This window comes from Diadema antillarum, unplaced genomic scaffold (assembly GCF_040938485.1).
Source record: "Diadema antillarum isolate AM-2024a unplaced genomic scaffold, OU_Dant_1.0 seq00000697_RagTag, whole genome shotgun sequence".
NCBI lineage: Eukaryota > Metazoa > Echinodermata > Echinoidea > Diadematoida > Diadematidae > Diadema > Diadema antillarum.
Genome location: NW_027271602.1, coordinates 1,190,885 through 1,206,358, shown reverse-complemented (window position 1 = coordinate 1,206,358; position 15,474 = coordinate 1,190,885). Strand labels below are relative to the sequence as shown.

Genomic DNA, 15,474 nt, shown 5'->3' with positions numbered 1-15,474 from the left:
AGTAACATTTTTCCTTTTTTTAATTGAGCATTGGGGGATAATTCAGAAAATTATTTGGATGAAAAGGAAAAATTTAAGGCAAGAAATTAGTTTTATGCTTAGCTTGACATCGTTCATTTTTTCTTCTTTAATTTGGCAGTGGGGGATACTTTCGAAGTACTGATGGGAGGAGAAATTTGTTTATTTTTGTTTTTGTTTTTTTCATGTATTCTCCCTGCGCTCTACATGTGGATCACGCACCAGTCACCTGCAGGCAACTTACTGCAAACAGAAAACGGCAGGCAGTTTCTTCTGCTACTACTACTTTTCCTGCCAAAAATACTCTACTCTGTCACCACGGAACCCCAAAACAATTTAACAAAGAGAGAGGGTTGATGGCCAAAAGAAAAAAGGACACGCCTTTGACTACAGGGACATGACTGCCAAAAGAAAAGGACACACAAATTTTGGCCTTGAGGATATAATTTTTCTGGGAGGAATCACTTTTTCTATGCACTTAGAAATCTTGCTGCCTTAAAGGGATGGTACAGTATTGGTGGAGATGAGAATTGGGCTTTTAACTTTTTGCAAGATACCAAGAAAACTTGATGATATAGTACAGAGCATACCATTTTAAGAGGAATTCAAAGTTTATTTGATGAAAATCGGGTTTGGAATGACTGAAACATCCAAAAACAAAGTAAAATAAAGCAATCGTAATAAAGTGTGGGTCCCACACTTTATTAGAATCGCTCTTTTTGGATATCTCAGCCATTTCAAAACTAATTTTCATCAAATAAACATTGAATTCCTCATAGAATTACATGCACTTTCATATTTCACAAGAGGTTTTTCATTATCTCGCCAAAAAATGTAAGAAAGCTGAAATTAGATCTCAACCAAAACTATACGATCCCTTTAAGACTCTGAACAATGTATTTTCAAGGAAAAAGATATACTTTGCAAATTAAACATGCTCAAATTTTTAATAAATGCTGGGAATGATGGGAAAATAACTTTGTGAGGTACAGAAGTTAGTACAGACAAGTGACCTCCATGAGATGAAACATTAAAATCAATTAAACCTTTATCCAACAACAACTATGAGAAAGATAATCTGTAAAAATAATTCGTGCATATGGGCAATTCCGCGGTTAGTAACGTTACATTTGAACAAATTTAGATATTTGTTTTTACTACTAAATTACGATTTATTCATTTCAAGCCAAAATTATGTCAAAAACATGTTCATCATTCCCAGGTTTATGATACAGAAAAGAATGAATACAATCCAAGAAATATTAGAATTTCTATGGCAACTTAAAGGGCTGGTTAGTAACGTTACGAAAAAAGGACATGACAAAAAAATCAATGTCTTGTAACAAAAAGTGTGCAAAAATTCAAATTACTTCAAACAAAGTGTTGCATTAATTTCAATTATTGCATCATGACAAATGTTCACACAATGTTTTTTAGCAGTTCGACCAATAATTTCTTAGCTAGACCCCCAAAAGCATGGTTAGTAACGTTACGGTTAGTAACGTTACATTTGTCCGGAGTAATTCCGCAGGTCATTTCACCCTTTTGTAATTGATAAAATGTCACATGACTTCTGGAGTATTTAAATGTATTTATCTTTTACCCTTTAGCAAAACTTTGAGGAAAAAATTTCAAAGGAACCCACTGTAATTTGCATTTAAGTGAATTTCAGCATCCCCAGTCCCACATGTACATTTTAAATGATGGTTTTAGATCTCGCGAAATCAATCAATATGAAAGATAAAATCTACTGAATTTGAAAGACCTTAATGATTGGTGAACATCCATGGCATTAGTTGATACCTAGATTAAAGAGTAAGATAAAGAGGCACATTTCTTTTATCCATGTCATGTCCACCTAACTGCGGAATTGCCCATATGGGAAGGAACTATCCATCAAAAGCACACACAGGACTTTAAAGAAGTTAACAAACTATGCATGAATACTGAGTTACAGTGAGTGTTTTGCTTCTCTGTGTCCTGGTAGAAACTGTTCCGGGTTCCAGCATACACACCAATTGAGCATCGCATCCCTTTCTCGCGAGTGAGTCATAACAAGTACATGGTGACGGACAATGCGGCCTATGTTGGTGAGAGCAATATTTTTTTGCACTGCTTATCAAAGCAAATAAATATGATTCTTGCATTCTAAAGCGGAGGATTAAGTACACTCCCATTATATTTCACACAGTTATAACGAAATAGAAATGCTGGTCCCTGAATTATTATATAATATCTATAATATATATATCATGTATATGGTCATTTTTACAGTAAAGGATGTAACTTGGTGTTGCAAGGGTAAAATATTAAAGTTATATTTCCATTGTTAGCTTTGCCTTTATTTTGTGCCCTTTTTGGTGTATACACTAATGATGTATTTCGTGATAAAGATTCTCCTGGGAAAGTTCTGAGCCATGGGATCAAAGGTCAAAAGGTAAAGTGAAAATGCTAAATTTCACTTTTTTTCTCCATATTTCATAAATGGCTCACAAAATCTTCATGAAACTTAGTACACATGCACATACTGCCTGTCAGTATTTCTCTTGGGACTTTTGGGGTCATGGAGTCAAAGGTCAAGGTCAACTTCTCTAGGTTTAACTATTTCCCCCATATGCATGTAATGCCTGAAGGTATTTTCTGAAACTCAGTGCATACATGTATTACCAGATAAAGATTCTCTGGTAAGTGTTTGGGCCATGGGGTCAAAGGTCAGGGTCAATGGTTGGGTTAAAATGCTAAAATTTTGCCTTTAAATGCTGACATTTCACTTTGTCTACATACCTTGGAGATGAGGGTACTCAATGCATAGACTGAGCACTCACACCACTTGACTCACACGGGGGACCCATTTCATTTCATTTCCTTTCATTTCCTTTCATTTATTTCATTCCTTCTTTCTTTTTCGGCAAACATAACACGAAATGAATCAGATGATATAACATAGGCATGTATTTTACTTATACATGGTAGATAATGGTTAACAAATACAAAATTATACATGCATACCAGCAAAATACAAAGTTATGTTTGGAGAAAAAAAAAGAAAGAACTGAGAGGTTCACTGAGAAGTATGCTTGTAAATTGTGAACCACTCAAAGGATTCTTGTGAATACATTTAACTTTTTTTTTGCAAAGACAGGACAGAACAAGTCAGTAGAAACACAACGACATTACATGACTTTACAGTAATAAAACACAAAAGAATAATGGAAAGAAAGGAGAGAAAGAAAAAGGAAATGAAAGGAAAAGCCAACACGCTGAACATCGGGATCAGAAGAGGGAATTGAGGTGCTTCAGCTCGATCAGCCGAGCAAAGTTTGTGCAAATAAGATAATGTAAAAAATACACAATGATAAAATCAATGATTGACGATGAACCCTTAGGCTGTAAAGACCAGCTAAATAATGAATCGTATATATCTTCATAAGTTCAAAAAAACAATTTTTAACTTACGCTTAAACGAATTCAAAGATAAAGAATTTTTTATATCACAACTTTAGGGATGGTACAGTATTGGTGGAGATGAGAATTGGGCTTTTAACTTTTTGCGAGATACCAAGAAAACACTTATGATATAGTACAGAGCATACCATTTTAAGAGGAATTCAAAGTTTATATGATGAAAATCTGGTTTGGAATGACTGAAACATCCAAAAACAAAGTAAAGCAAAGCGATCGTGATAAAGTGTGGGTCCCACACTTTATTAGAATCGCTGTTTTTTGGATATCTCAGCCATTTCAAAACCAAATTTCACCAAATAAACAGTGAGTTCCTCAAAGAATTACATGCTCTTTCATATTCCAAGAGGGTTTGCATTATCTCACCAAAAATGTTAGAAACCTGAAATTAGCTCTCAACCAAAACTATACCGATCCCTTTAAAGAATTCCAAAATCTAGGGCCAGTGTATTTCAATGTATTTTGAGCCAATAACATTGTCAGGAGAGAAATTTATCTTTGATTTTGCCAGTGAAGTAAAATTGAATTTGTTTGAATTTGTAAAGATTTAGAGCTTTAAAGCTGTCCTAGAAAGCCACTAGGTCAAACTGCAAGAAACTGACTGTCTGGAAATTTACATTAAATGAGACAAAGTAAAAGTAAAAGAATAAACTGGCATAGCAACAGCATGTCTAGATCAGTTAAATTCAGACAGGGCAGTCACATGAAATGAGACAAAGCAAAAGTTAAAGAAATAGCATGACAACAGCATGCCTGGTTTGCAGTATTATGTATTAACCCAGACTATAGAAATTGAGTGAATAGAGGTGTTATGTAATAGCTCTCATCCAGGTGGTGGCTAGGAATGTTCTTCTCTCTCTTTGAGACTTTTTTTGCGAGTCTCGTTGACATGTAATGGGAAAGTAAGGTCCATTGCAAACAACAATAGAAACAGTTACAGCAATCTACTCATGAGGTCAGCAGCCCTATTTTCGGACCCCTTTAGGCTGCGTTCACATAGAAGTATACTATTCGGGTATTCGGGCCCGTTTTTCGAGGGCACGCGAATAGCTTGAATCGAACGATAGGATTTCCTCACACCGGTTCACATAAGAGGGCACTATTCGAAAGTACCGAATAGCTGCGAAAAGTATAGCAAAGTGGGAATCGAGCTTGTTCGATTTTCTTGCAGCGTATACCGTCTCTCGTTTATGAAATAATGACAATTTTGGTCTGGATTTGCCCTTTAGCAAAAATAAGCATGTAGACTGACATTCTGATGCAGTTTAGAAATTGTTAATAAGATTTGCTGCAATGTAGGAGGAAGAAATCCTCACTACATGGGATGGTGAGTTGACGGTGCGGGTGATGGTGTATTCGGTGCTCGAATAGCGAATAGCGAATACCGAATACCGAATATTTCTATGTGAACGCAGCCTTATGGACACCAGGCGAAACCTATACTCCTGTAGGCACATACTCCACCTCATGATTCGCTTTTTTTTCGACTTCTTTGTTTGGAGGTACGTGAGGGGTTTGTGGTCAGTGTGGATCTCAAACACTCTCCCAAACAGATAGTAGTCAAACTTTCTGACCGCCCAGACAATAGCGAGACATGAGGCACAAAAAGAGACACAAAAAGTCACTCACGTGACAATTTGGAGGTCCCACCGAGATACTGCTACCTGATTAGAACAATTTATTCAGATACTCTTTTAACATGTTTTAGGCTTAAATGCGATGTTTGTGTTTGATTGAAATTTTATTGCTCAATCACATGCATTACCGTCATATATTACATGTTTTTATTGTCGATATAATAAATTTTTCGTATGTTTGAGCGGAAACATTACCCCAGTATGAATCGTGCGAGCATGTCGCCTTACGTGACAGTTTGATTGAAGTTTTTCTTTCCAAAGTTATGCCCTTGATGTTGCCTACTAGAGGCACATGTGTGATGGAGATTCGGATGTTGAATCTGTGTGGAGTGTTGCTCCTTATTACAAGGTTACGCCCTTGGTGCTGCATGTTATATGCATGGTTGACAGATTCGGGTTTGTGTGCATGAGTCTATGTGGAGTGTTACTCCTTTTTCAAGGTTACACCCTTGGTATTGCCGGTTAGAGGCAGTGTGATAGATTCGGGGTTTGCATGCATGAATGAATCTGTGCGGAGTGTTATTTTATTGCAAGGTTACGCCCTTGGTGTCGCCTGGTATAGGCATGTTTGGTGGATTGTAGTATTGGGTTTGAACAGTCCCAAATCAATTGTATGCTCATTAGGAGATACAGCTCTAGTATGCTTATTGACAAGGCATGCTTGGTATGTGGAATGTCTGTAAAGTGAACTCGTGTCATTTCACATTGCTTGCATTCCGATACGCTTTTGACAAGGTATTGGCGGTTTGGTATGTGGAATATTTGTTGGGTGAATTTCAGCTGTTTGTCATTTGCAATTGTATGCTCGTTCGGAAATACAAATTGTTGATAAGTACGCTGGTTACAAGGTAGTACTTTTGTCGGAATTGGAAAGCTAGGTGTTAGCCAGCTGTTGTTGTGTACGACTACATGTGTTCTTGGTCTGGAATTTACATAGTCAGTGTGGCTAGTGTTGAGCAAACCAGAGAGTTCTCTTCATTAGGCAGAGAAATGGGCCTTAGTGGTGGTGAATTGAGTAGCTTTGTTTCAGAGCGGTGCCAAGCAATTGAAGCAGAGCTTAAAGCTGAATGCGAAGCTCGTGAAGCTGCCCGTGAAGCTGCCCGTGAAGCTGATCGTGAAGCACGCAAAGCTGAGCGTGAACGCGACGCTCTAGAAAAGGCGCGCGAACATGAAATAAAATTAGCACAGTTGAGTATGGAGGAAGAAACAGCGAATGTTGGTAGGCCCCAGTTAGCTGGCTTAAAGCTGAAAGTAGGTCGCTTTGATGATGCACATGATAAGTTTGATGCTTATGTCACAAAGTTCGAAATGTTGATGAAAAGTCAGAATATCCCAGTAGACATGTGGGTGTTGTATTTGATTTCCAATCTATCAGGCAAAGCGTTAGATGTTGTGAATCGGATGAGTGCTGATGATCGCCAGAATTATGCTACAGTGAAGCATGAGTTGATGTCGTATTATCATCTCACTGAAGAGGGTTATAGGCGGAGTTTCAGATCAGCTAAGCCAATGAAGTTTGAGCACCCAAAACAATTTGCTACTCGAATGAAGGGGTATTTTGGTCATTGGGTGGAAGAGGCTGACATTGGGGATACTAGAAAGGATCTAGAAGATTTGATTTTGCAAGAGCAATTTCTGATAGATTGTCCCAGAGAAGTAGTTAGGTTTGTTAAGGAACGAAAATGTAAAGATTTTAAGGAGGTAGTTGACTGCGCAGAAATTTATGTAGAAGCTCACAGTCCTCATGCATTTTCGGGTGTACAGAAATCGGAAAGAAATCGATCAGATTCAAAGCCGGATAGCAAACCGCCCCAACAAAGTCAGGTCAAAAGGACTAGTACGTATCAGAAACCGGCTGATGCTCAGTCAAAGGTAGGAAAGGCTATTGGAAATAGGACTTTTCAGGGCAGGGGTTGCTATATGTGTGGAAACCCAAATCACATGAAAAGAGATTGTCCCATGTTGTCTAGGCCTGTATCAGCTCAAGGTTTGATGGGTGCTGGGGAAGGTACGGCCCCAAAAGTAGACATGAATGTGGCGAATGAGGTGTCTCGATGGGACCTCCAAATTGTCACGTGAGTGACTTTTTTTTTTTCTCTGCTACTCTGACACCAAAAGAATGGAAATTCAAACTGTTTGCATGCAGTTATGTTTGAGTTTAATCTTTGTAGCTTTCTCATTCACAGCATATAACAATACATTAGGCATAAAAGATAGTCGGGAACAAATTACAAATACATAACTGGGTTATCTTGGATGACTTGAACCGGTGATCCCCTCAGCTTGGCTCAGTCGTCATCGATAGCCCGATACCCTCGTCGTCGACTTTGGCACAGTCGCTTGGCTTGTCTCTTGGAAGCACCCCTTGACTTGGCCACTCAGCTAGACGCTACCCTATCGGTGGTCCTCTCAGCTCCTCGGCCTTCACTAGTCACCACTGCTACCACGCAGACTCCTGCCTTGACCCGCGATGCCCGAGCTCAAGCGACGGCGAGCAGGCAAATGGAGATTGAGCTCCGTACCAAAGTTCGGATAATAATTGTCAAAGTTCAGTTTATATCAGCAGCTGGAGCTCGCATCTCACTGACGTGGAAAATCCCCAGAAGAACGACTGCTGCCTAAGCGGAGATCTATGCTGGATGTCTGATTAAAGTGTTTTTCCCCGATCCTCTACATTACTCAGCTTTTTAATAGCTCCCCTAGCCATAGAGATTGACACTAAAGTCCCTTACACTCCCATACACTTGTTTTTTCATGCCTTTTCTACACTAAAGGAATCATCCAATCAGCATGCTTGAATATAGCCCTATTCAAACCCTACACAATACGTCTAGCCATCGTCTAGACTGCTGTTACATAACGTCTTTACTCATGAACTTGTGGACAATAAACTACAACCAACACCCTAGTGACACTGACATAGCTGAGTCTCCACTGAGCTAGAGAACATTCCTAGCCACCACCTGGATGGGAGCTATTACATAACACCTCTATTCACTCAATTTCTATAGTCTGAGTTAATACATAATACTGCAAACCAGGCATGCTGTTGTCATGCTATTTCTTTAACTTTTGCTTTGTCTCATTTCATGTGACTGCCCTGTCTGATTTTAACTGATCTAGACATGCTGTTGCTATGCCAGTTTATTCTTTTACTTTTACTTTGTCTCATTTAATGTAAATTTCCAGGCAGTCAGTTTCTTGCAGTTTGACCTAGTGGCTTTCTAGGACAGCTTTAAAGCTCTAAATCTATACAAATTCAAACAAATTCAATTTTACTTCACTGGCAAAATCAAAAATAAATTTCTCTCCTGACAAACATTCTCAGAAGGGGTAAATGAAACTCATTTGATCGCCTGGTGGGATAACTATGAAAAGATTGATTTCATGGAAACATTGAATCAAAAAGGCTGGGAAGTGCATTTGTGTTATGATTAAACATAAACTGACCCAGCTGAAAGAAAAACAAATCTTTAATTTCAAAAATCTTATATCTAAAAAATAATGGATCTGCATGGGAACGTGGAGAAACGCCACAAATGATACGAAGTGCCTTTTTTTGTAATAACAATAATTTATCTCATAAAGTCTGATGGGCACTACCCCATGCTAAGATTCCATAATTTAAATAAGGTAATATTAATGAAAAATACAACATCAGCAAAGAAGACAACGGGATATGAGATTTAAGTCTATTAATAATACCAATATTTTACATTTTACGCGAAATTATTTTACTAATATTAATAATATGAGGCTTCCACGAAAGTTTATCGTCCACTGTAATACCGAGAAACTTTGTATGAGATACACGCTCTAAGTGAACGTCATAAAAAATGATATCTGTGCGTAAAACTTCTATAGACTTACTGAATAACATATACTTAGTTTTCTGAAGATTCAGTGATAATTTATCGGCTCTTATCCATTGAGTCACTTTTTTAAATTCAGAATTAATAGTATGGACAAGAGTGATTGGTTGTTGGTGGGAGAAGAAAATATTTGAATCATCGGCAAAAAGTATAAAAGAAAGTATGTCGGATGATCTACAAAAATCATTTATGTAAATGATGAAAAGTAAAGGTCCTAATATACTACCCTGAGGGACGCCACATTCAATGACTTCAAGACTAGAGCTGTGCTTGTTCAAAGATACATATTGTTTTCGGTTTTGCAGGTAACTCCTGAACCACTCCAAGGCCTTCCATCGTATACCATAGTGAGACAATTTATGAAGTAAAATTTCGTGATTAATTGTATCGAAGGGCTTGGAGAAGTCCAGGAAGATACCAACAAGATGGGAATGGTCATCTATAAGTATGTGCGGTGTTATCAATAAACTTCAAAAGAGCATGAATGGTGCTGTCTTTCTGATGAAACCCAAATTGAGAATCCGTAAAAACATTATGATAATTAAGAAATTTAATCGTTCTTGTAATTATCAATTTTTCCTAAACTTTAGATAGGGATGAAAGTAAAGAAATTTGAGGGCATGTATTCCCTGAACCCGTCCACATACCTCATCCTTTATTGGGCCAAATGTTGTATAATGTGGCAACTGTTGCAGGATTTAATGAAATCTGACGAGAAATGAGGCTGGTATAGCACATACAAAAAAATGTGACATAGCATCCAAGTCAGAGTACTAAGGGGACCATCACCACAAACTGTTGTGTCCTACATGTACACATGGAATGACCATTGGTACACTTTTTTGATAAGTCTGAATAAAATTTGATGAGAAATTAGGCTGGTATAGCACATACAAGAAATATGACATGGCATCCTTTAAAAGTCAGAACAATGAGGATGCTGTCGATAAAAACTTTTGTTGCCTAGAATAACCCCCCATAAACCTCCATAGCAAGTTTGAATGAAATCCGATAAGAAATGTGGCATAGCATCCAAGTCAGAACACTGAGGGTGCTGTCATCACAAACTGTTGTGTCCGACATGTAAAATAACCTCCCATACACCTCCTTAACAAGTCTGAATCTGCTGAGTAACAATCATGTTATTGAATATATGAGCATTTTTGCAAATTTTGATCTGATGATGACCTTGGACCCTCGAAATCTCGAGATCTTGATACTTTGATCCTGAAATAAAGGAAACTTCAAATTCCCTTTGGTTAACGCATAAAGGTTTGTTGGAACCAAAAAACCCACCTCATTTTAAGCTTATTCTTGTTTTACCTGACCTAATGATAACTGGACTTCCCTGTATCATTAGCAGACACATGATGCAGGTGATGCTGTTTGAACACACACAACAAAAATATGGACATAAGTAGTGAATAAGCAAGGAAATAAATTGAATGATTACTGTAAAATGAGAAGAGAAATATAGGAATAGAAAAATAATCGTTCATATGCTTATTATTTCTACTCTATTCCCCTCCCATCTTCTCTCCTAACCCTTCCTTATCCCCTCCCAGGAACTTCCAACTGGTCTGGTAGCTACTTCGTCAAGACAGGGGGGGCCAGCCTTGTAGTAAACCAGACAATGGCCCAAGAACACTCCAGCAATGTCACCTTGCAGCAGCAGCTCAAAGCCTTATTTGAGCGGGACTGGAACTCGGAGCATGCCACGCCCATTCTTTCCGGACAGGACTGATAGAATGGAATGATTCTAGATGCTGGCCACAGACAACAACATAGATATTAGTGGCAAAAGCATTTGACTTTAAAAATAAACCAACGAAAACTGCCTGCAATAAAACTAAAAAGTCTTCCAGCTCTGTCAAATAACTAACTTTTTACTACTTGACATATTGACTATCAAAATATTGTAACAAAATTACCAGTACAAATACATAATAACTAACAAAATTACGCATTTGTTGCCAAAATAACCAAGCTGCTGGTGAAAAGTCATATTTGACCATATGGCTTATCCTCAGCCATACCCTTGGTGTACCTTCAGCTGTAGCATGCATTTCTGCAACCATTTGGTCCTTGGCTTGCAAGGACTTCTCTTGAGAATTCATATCTGAAGTCACTGACCTCAACTCTCAAGCCGGCAATTAACTTTACATAAACAAGATGTTGTTGAGCATAATGTAATCAGAGTGAGACACAAATGAGTAGCTAGCCTCTTATCCTTGTCTGTTGATATGATGTCAGATTATGAAACTTTCACTTTTCACTTTGGAATTCTTCCAGCACTAAAAGCACAAGAAATACCAAGGTGTTAGATGTATACTGGTTATTTGTTCATTTCTCTGTTTTGTTTTGTTTATTCTTATGAGATATTCATACCGTTCTGGTTGGTAGCTAAAATACTATCGTAGCATTTGAATAATGTGAGTTGTAAGAATTTAATGCTGAACAATCAAAGCATCACCAGCTTGCAAGTAAATGCAATATTATAGGTTCACAAAAGACAGTCTGGCTTTCTGGAGATTAATCTTCATTGTTTGTTCTGCCTTCCAAAGGATGCTGCAAAAAACTTTTTGTTTTTCTTTTCTTTTAGCTGACTGATTGATTGATTGATTGGATGTGTGTGTGTGTGTATGCTTGTATGCATAAAGAGTTTGAAAGTCATAGAAGTGAATGGGTTTTTTTTTTGTGAATTTGTTTTAAAGGAACTACACTAGAAGATTATACAATGCAAGTTTTATTTGTCAGAATTTATCAGAATAGTGGTGAAATTGGCTTTCCACAAGGGTAAAGTTTTAAATGCTTTTGTAACACACAGCTCCGATTTACTCTTTTGTACATATTTAAGAACAGTACTGACTTTTGTTTAATATTTTTTACCAGGTGAGGTTTTATTTCATATTACTGTAAAAGAAATTTTCGCTCATTTCGTGCAACGGAAACAAGCGCGAAAATAAAAGCACATGAAATTTTTACTTGCCATATGTTCCTGTAATTGATATCTTGATTCCGCGGGATTAAAAACATGCAAAACTCTTCTTACCCGGCCAAGCGCCAAAAATTGGTCACACGAAAATATCCACTTTTACAGTAATATATGAATACCTGACATTATGCTAGAGTTCAAAATGAAACTTCAGAATGATCAGAAAGATGATGGTATCAAACCCTGATCATCAAAGGCACAAGTGCACCTGTGCAATTCTTTTGTGCATCCCTAATAAAGTGACAGCTGTTTGATAATTATAGCCAGATGGAATTTCAGCTTTTGAACCTACTTGGTATTACAGACTTGGCTCCCCCTTGAAGCATGGCAAACAATCCCCCCAAAGATTCAAAGATTACAGGTAAAACAAAGTTCTCATATGACTGCAGAAACTCAAATTTTGCACTTAAATGGAGACCTATGCATAAGAAAGGTGTGAAATGATGCTGTGATAACACAGTTGCAGTTTGGTAATGAAAAAAATGCAAACTTTTATCTGAAAAGGTCTGCCGCAAGTAGTGCAATCTTAGAGCATACCAGAACGTGGTTGCTATGCGATGTTTTGAATTTGTGTGTATTGATTATGTGATCATGCATCACAAAAATGACAAAAAGTTGCACGCCCCGATTTTACATGAGGACTCAAAATAGGTGAAATGGGTGAACCTTGTCAATCTTTAGTTTTCTGTATTTTCTAAAAGAGCAATTCTTCTACATAATTCTAAAGTTTGGGATCATAATGCCAATGGGAGATTGTTTTTCTTTTGCATTATTTTTCTGAAACACTTGTTGTTTTTTGCAGAATAGTGTGATTGGATAGTATGTGTTAGAGGCCTCTTTTCAGTTCTTAAAAACTCTTTACATACTCTTCACTTTCAACTCTAATAACTTTTGAAAGATTGATGCTACTGCTTTAAGGGTTAGTAATAGTCATGAATAAAGTGTACAAAATTTCGCTTAATCTGATAATTCCCTCATTGTGGTCGCTAAGGGGTTTTACATCCTGCTTTTTGTCCCATTCATTGCACAAAGCACAGCTTAGGGAAATTAAGCATGTGAACAGACTGTAAACTTCAAAGCCTCTTTTCTCAGTAAACACTTTTCCAGAGTGTGCACTTTCTTTCCATTATTTAGGTAGGTGAGGAAAGTCCATCTGTATGACGTTATACATCATTTTAAAGCCTAGAGTTCACTTTTTAAAAGTCCATGTCTGGTGACTTTTTTGGTGTTTTTGTGATACAGGGTCACATAAATTGGGCCAACACGGTATCCATTGCTTGAGAGTGAATAGCATGCAGTTTGATGATTCAATCATCACATCCTGGTAACATTCTACCTACCCACTACTGAATGGGGAGGGTGCTTCAGGAATAAAAGTTGTGTGCATACAGTCAAAATTATTTTGCACTTGCGAGCTCAAAATCCCCCATAACAACTCGTCTTCCTGGCAAATTCCATCAGCCAAACAAATGTCTTTGATGACCTAGTCAATATATTACAAGTAAATTCCCATGGTGGAAGATGAATTTTGAGCCCTTCTGAGAACTATGTTTTGCCTTGAAATAGATTGTCAGTTGCGCAGAATGAACAGTACAGGTTAGGGGAGTCTGGCAGTGATGTGAAAAGTGCAGAAGGATCTGGCATGTTGGTGCCAGGTGCTCTTTATGTGATGAAGTTTTGGTATAAAGCACAACATGAAAATCTCATACATTGTTTTTTGTTTTTTGTTTGTTTTTCTTAACTCTAAAAAGACTGGGCTATTTTGATGCCTCGCAGGACTGGGGGGGGGGGGGGGGGGGGGGCTCATTGGGCCCTCCCTGAGATCTTGGCCGTTGACCGCGTGATCACAAGGAAAATTGGCACGCGCGTCATCCACAAGGTAATCTACAAAACTGAATAGGTAATTATTTCACAATTATTCAAATTTATTTTTAATAAATTAATTATGCTAATTAATGCATGAAATTTAAGGAATTGGAATTGAAAAAATGAATTGAAAAAAAAGATTACATTACAGATTTATCGTGAAAAATGTCGAGGGGGGGGGGCCCAAAAAGCCCCCCCCCCCCCCCCCCCCCCCCCCCGTCTTTTTAGGGTTAAGACAGTGTGCACTTATAAACATGAAGAGAGCTACAGCAAAATGAATATTTTATGTGTTTAAAAATGATTTATTATTTTGCAAGGAAAATTCATGTCAGTGTCATGCATAGAACTGCAAATACAGTCAACCTTGCTTAAGTCGACCTCGCATAAGTCGAAAACTAGGCCAAGTCGAAGCTCCAGAAAAGTTCCGATTTTCTCTTTACTTATTTCTTTAAAATAATCTTGCACAAGTCAAAGTTTTACAAGTCGAATTTCACCTATGTCGAAGATAATTTCGAGTCCAGATTTATGTAAATACATGTAATTTTCATCGCACAAGTCCAAGTTTTTTTTTTCCCGTACGTCATTCAAACATGGAAGTGAAGCATTCTTTCATTCTTCGATAAATAAACGAAGGAAAAAAACACTACATTTGTAATGAAATACTCCCAAGGGTTGAATACAAGTTAACCCTAATATTCCTTGTATCCTTGATGTCCAGCTGAGAAGAACATAAATCACATGTACCAGGGTAGAGGCGAGCCATGTGCAGGGAGAAAAAGGAAGAAGAAAAGGTCCTCACAATCTGGTACAAGCCACCAATCTCTGTTTGCGAGCATCTTTGGGACAACAAAAACCGCTTCCGACAATAAAAACAGTGTGCGAGTTTGACTGCAATTGTTTACAAATTTGATTGCAACTGATGAAGAATTTTGAAATTCCGTATATAGTAGGTGCCTATTCGCCACGCTCGCAAACTTCTGCAACTCAATGAGACTTTGCGGAGCACGCGAACGATTTGTGAAGGACGTGAATGGCAAAATCAAACATTCGGAAGTTTTTATCCGAATGTGTTCCGAAAATGAGGCAAAAAACAAAACAAAACAAAACAAAAACACGCATTCTTGCGCAGTTTATGCCAAGTTCCTGTGATGTAGGCCTACGTGTAAATGTCGCGTGTATACTTTTGCTAAAATACAGCCAGTTACGTAAACGAAAAACACGCAACGGATATGCAACCACGCAAATTTTTCATTACCAGGTATTCATTGGAGAAATTTTTCAAGGAGATTGATAACTGTCTTTAGGATTTTCTCTTTCCTGTATTTCACTTTCCCTTTCATTTCTCCGTTGCGTATGTGTGTGCAGACCGTGAGTGCTACCCCACAATTCACAAGCATCTTTTTTTCCCCCTAGGTTCCCCCACACATTATCTTAAGTTTCAAATATAATTTCAGTGTGCATTGGGAGTTATCTAAAGTGTATTTTTGGACTGTTTTATTTAAAAAATGATGCGTTTTCAAACAGGCCTACAGTGTATATACAGGGCTCGACACTAACGGTGGCCCAGGGCCACCAAAATTTTAGAAATGAAGATCTTGGTGGCCCGCGAAAAAATGAACAGCGG

The 15,474-nt window shown here is 37.8% G+C and overlaps 1 protein-coding gene across 1 annotated transcript in view; it reads left to right on the top strand.

Moving 5' to 3' along the window:
* The window catches only part of LOC139737635 (5'-3' exonuclease PLD3-like), a 108,586-nt gene extending 94,825 nt beyond the window's left edge, over window positions 1-13,761 (top strand). Inside the window, exons 8-9 of the mRNA XM_071648309.1 lie at window positions 2,006-2,108; window positions 10,555-13,761. Of these exons, the coding sequence (XP_071504410.1) occupies window positions 2,006-2,108; window positions 10,555-10,733 (282 nt within the window). The 3' untranslated portion in view covers window positions 10,734-13,761. The remainder of the gene's footprint in view (window positions 1-2,005; window positions 2,109-10,554) is intronic.
* The last annotated feature ends 1,713 nt before the right edge of the window (window positions 13,762-15,474 follow it).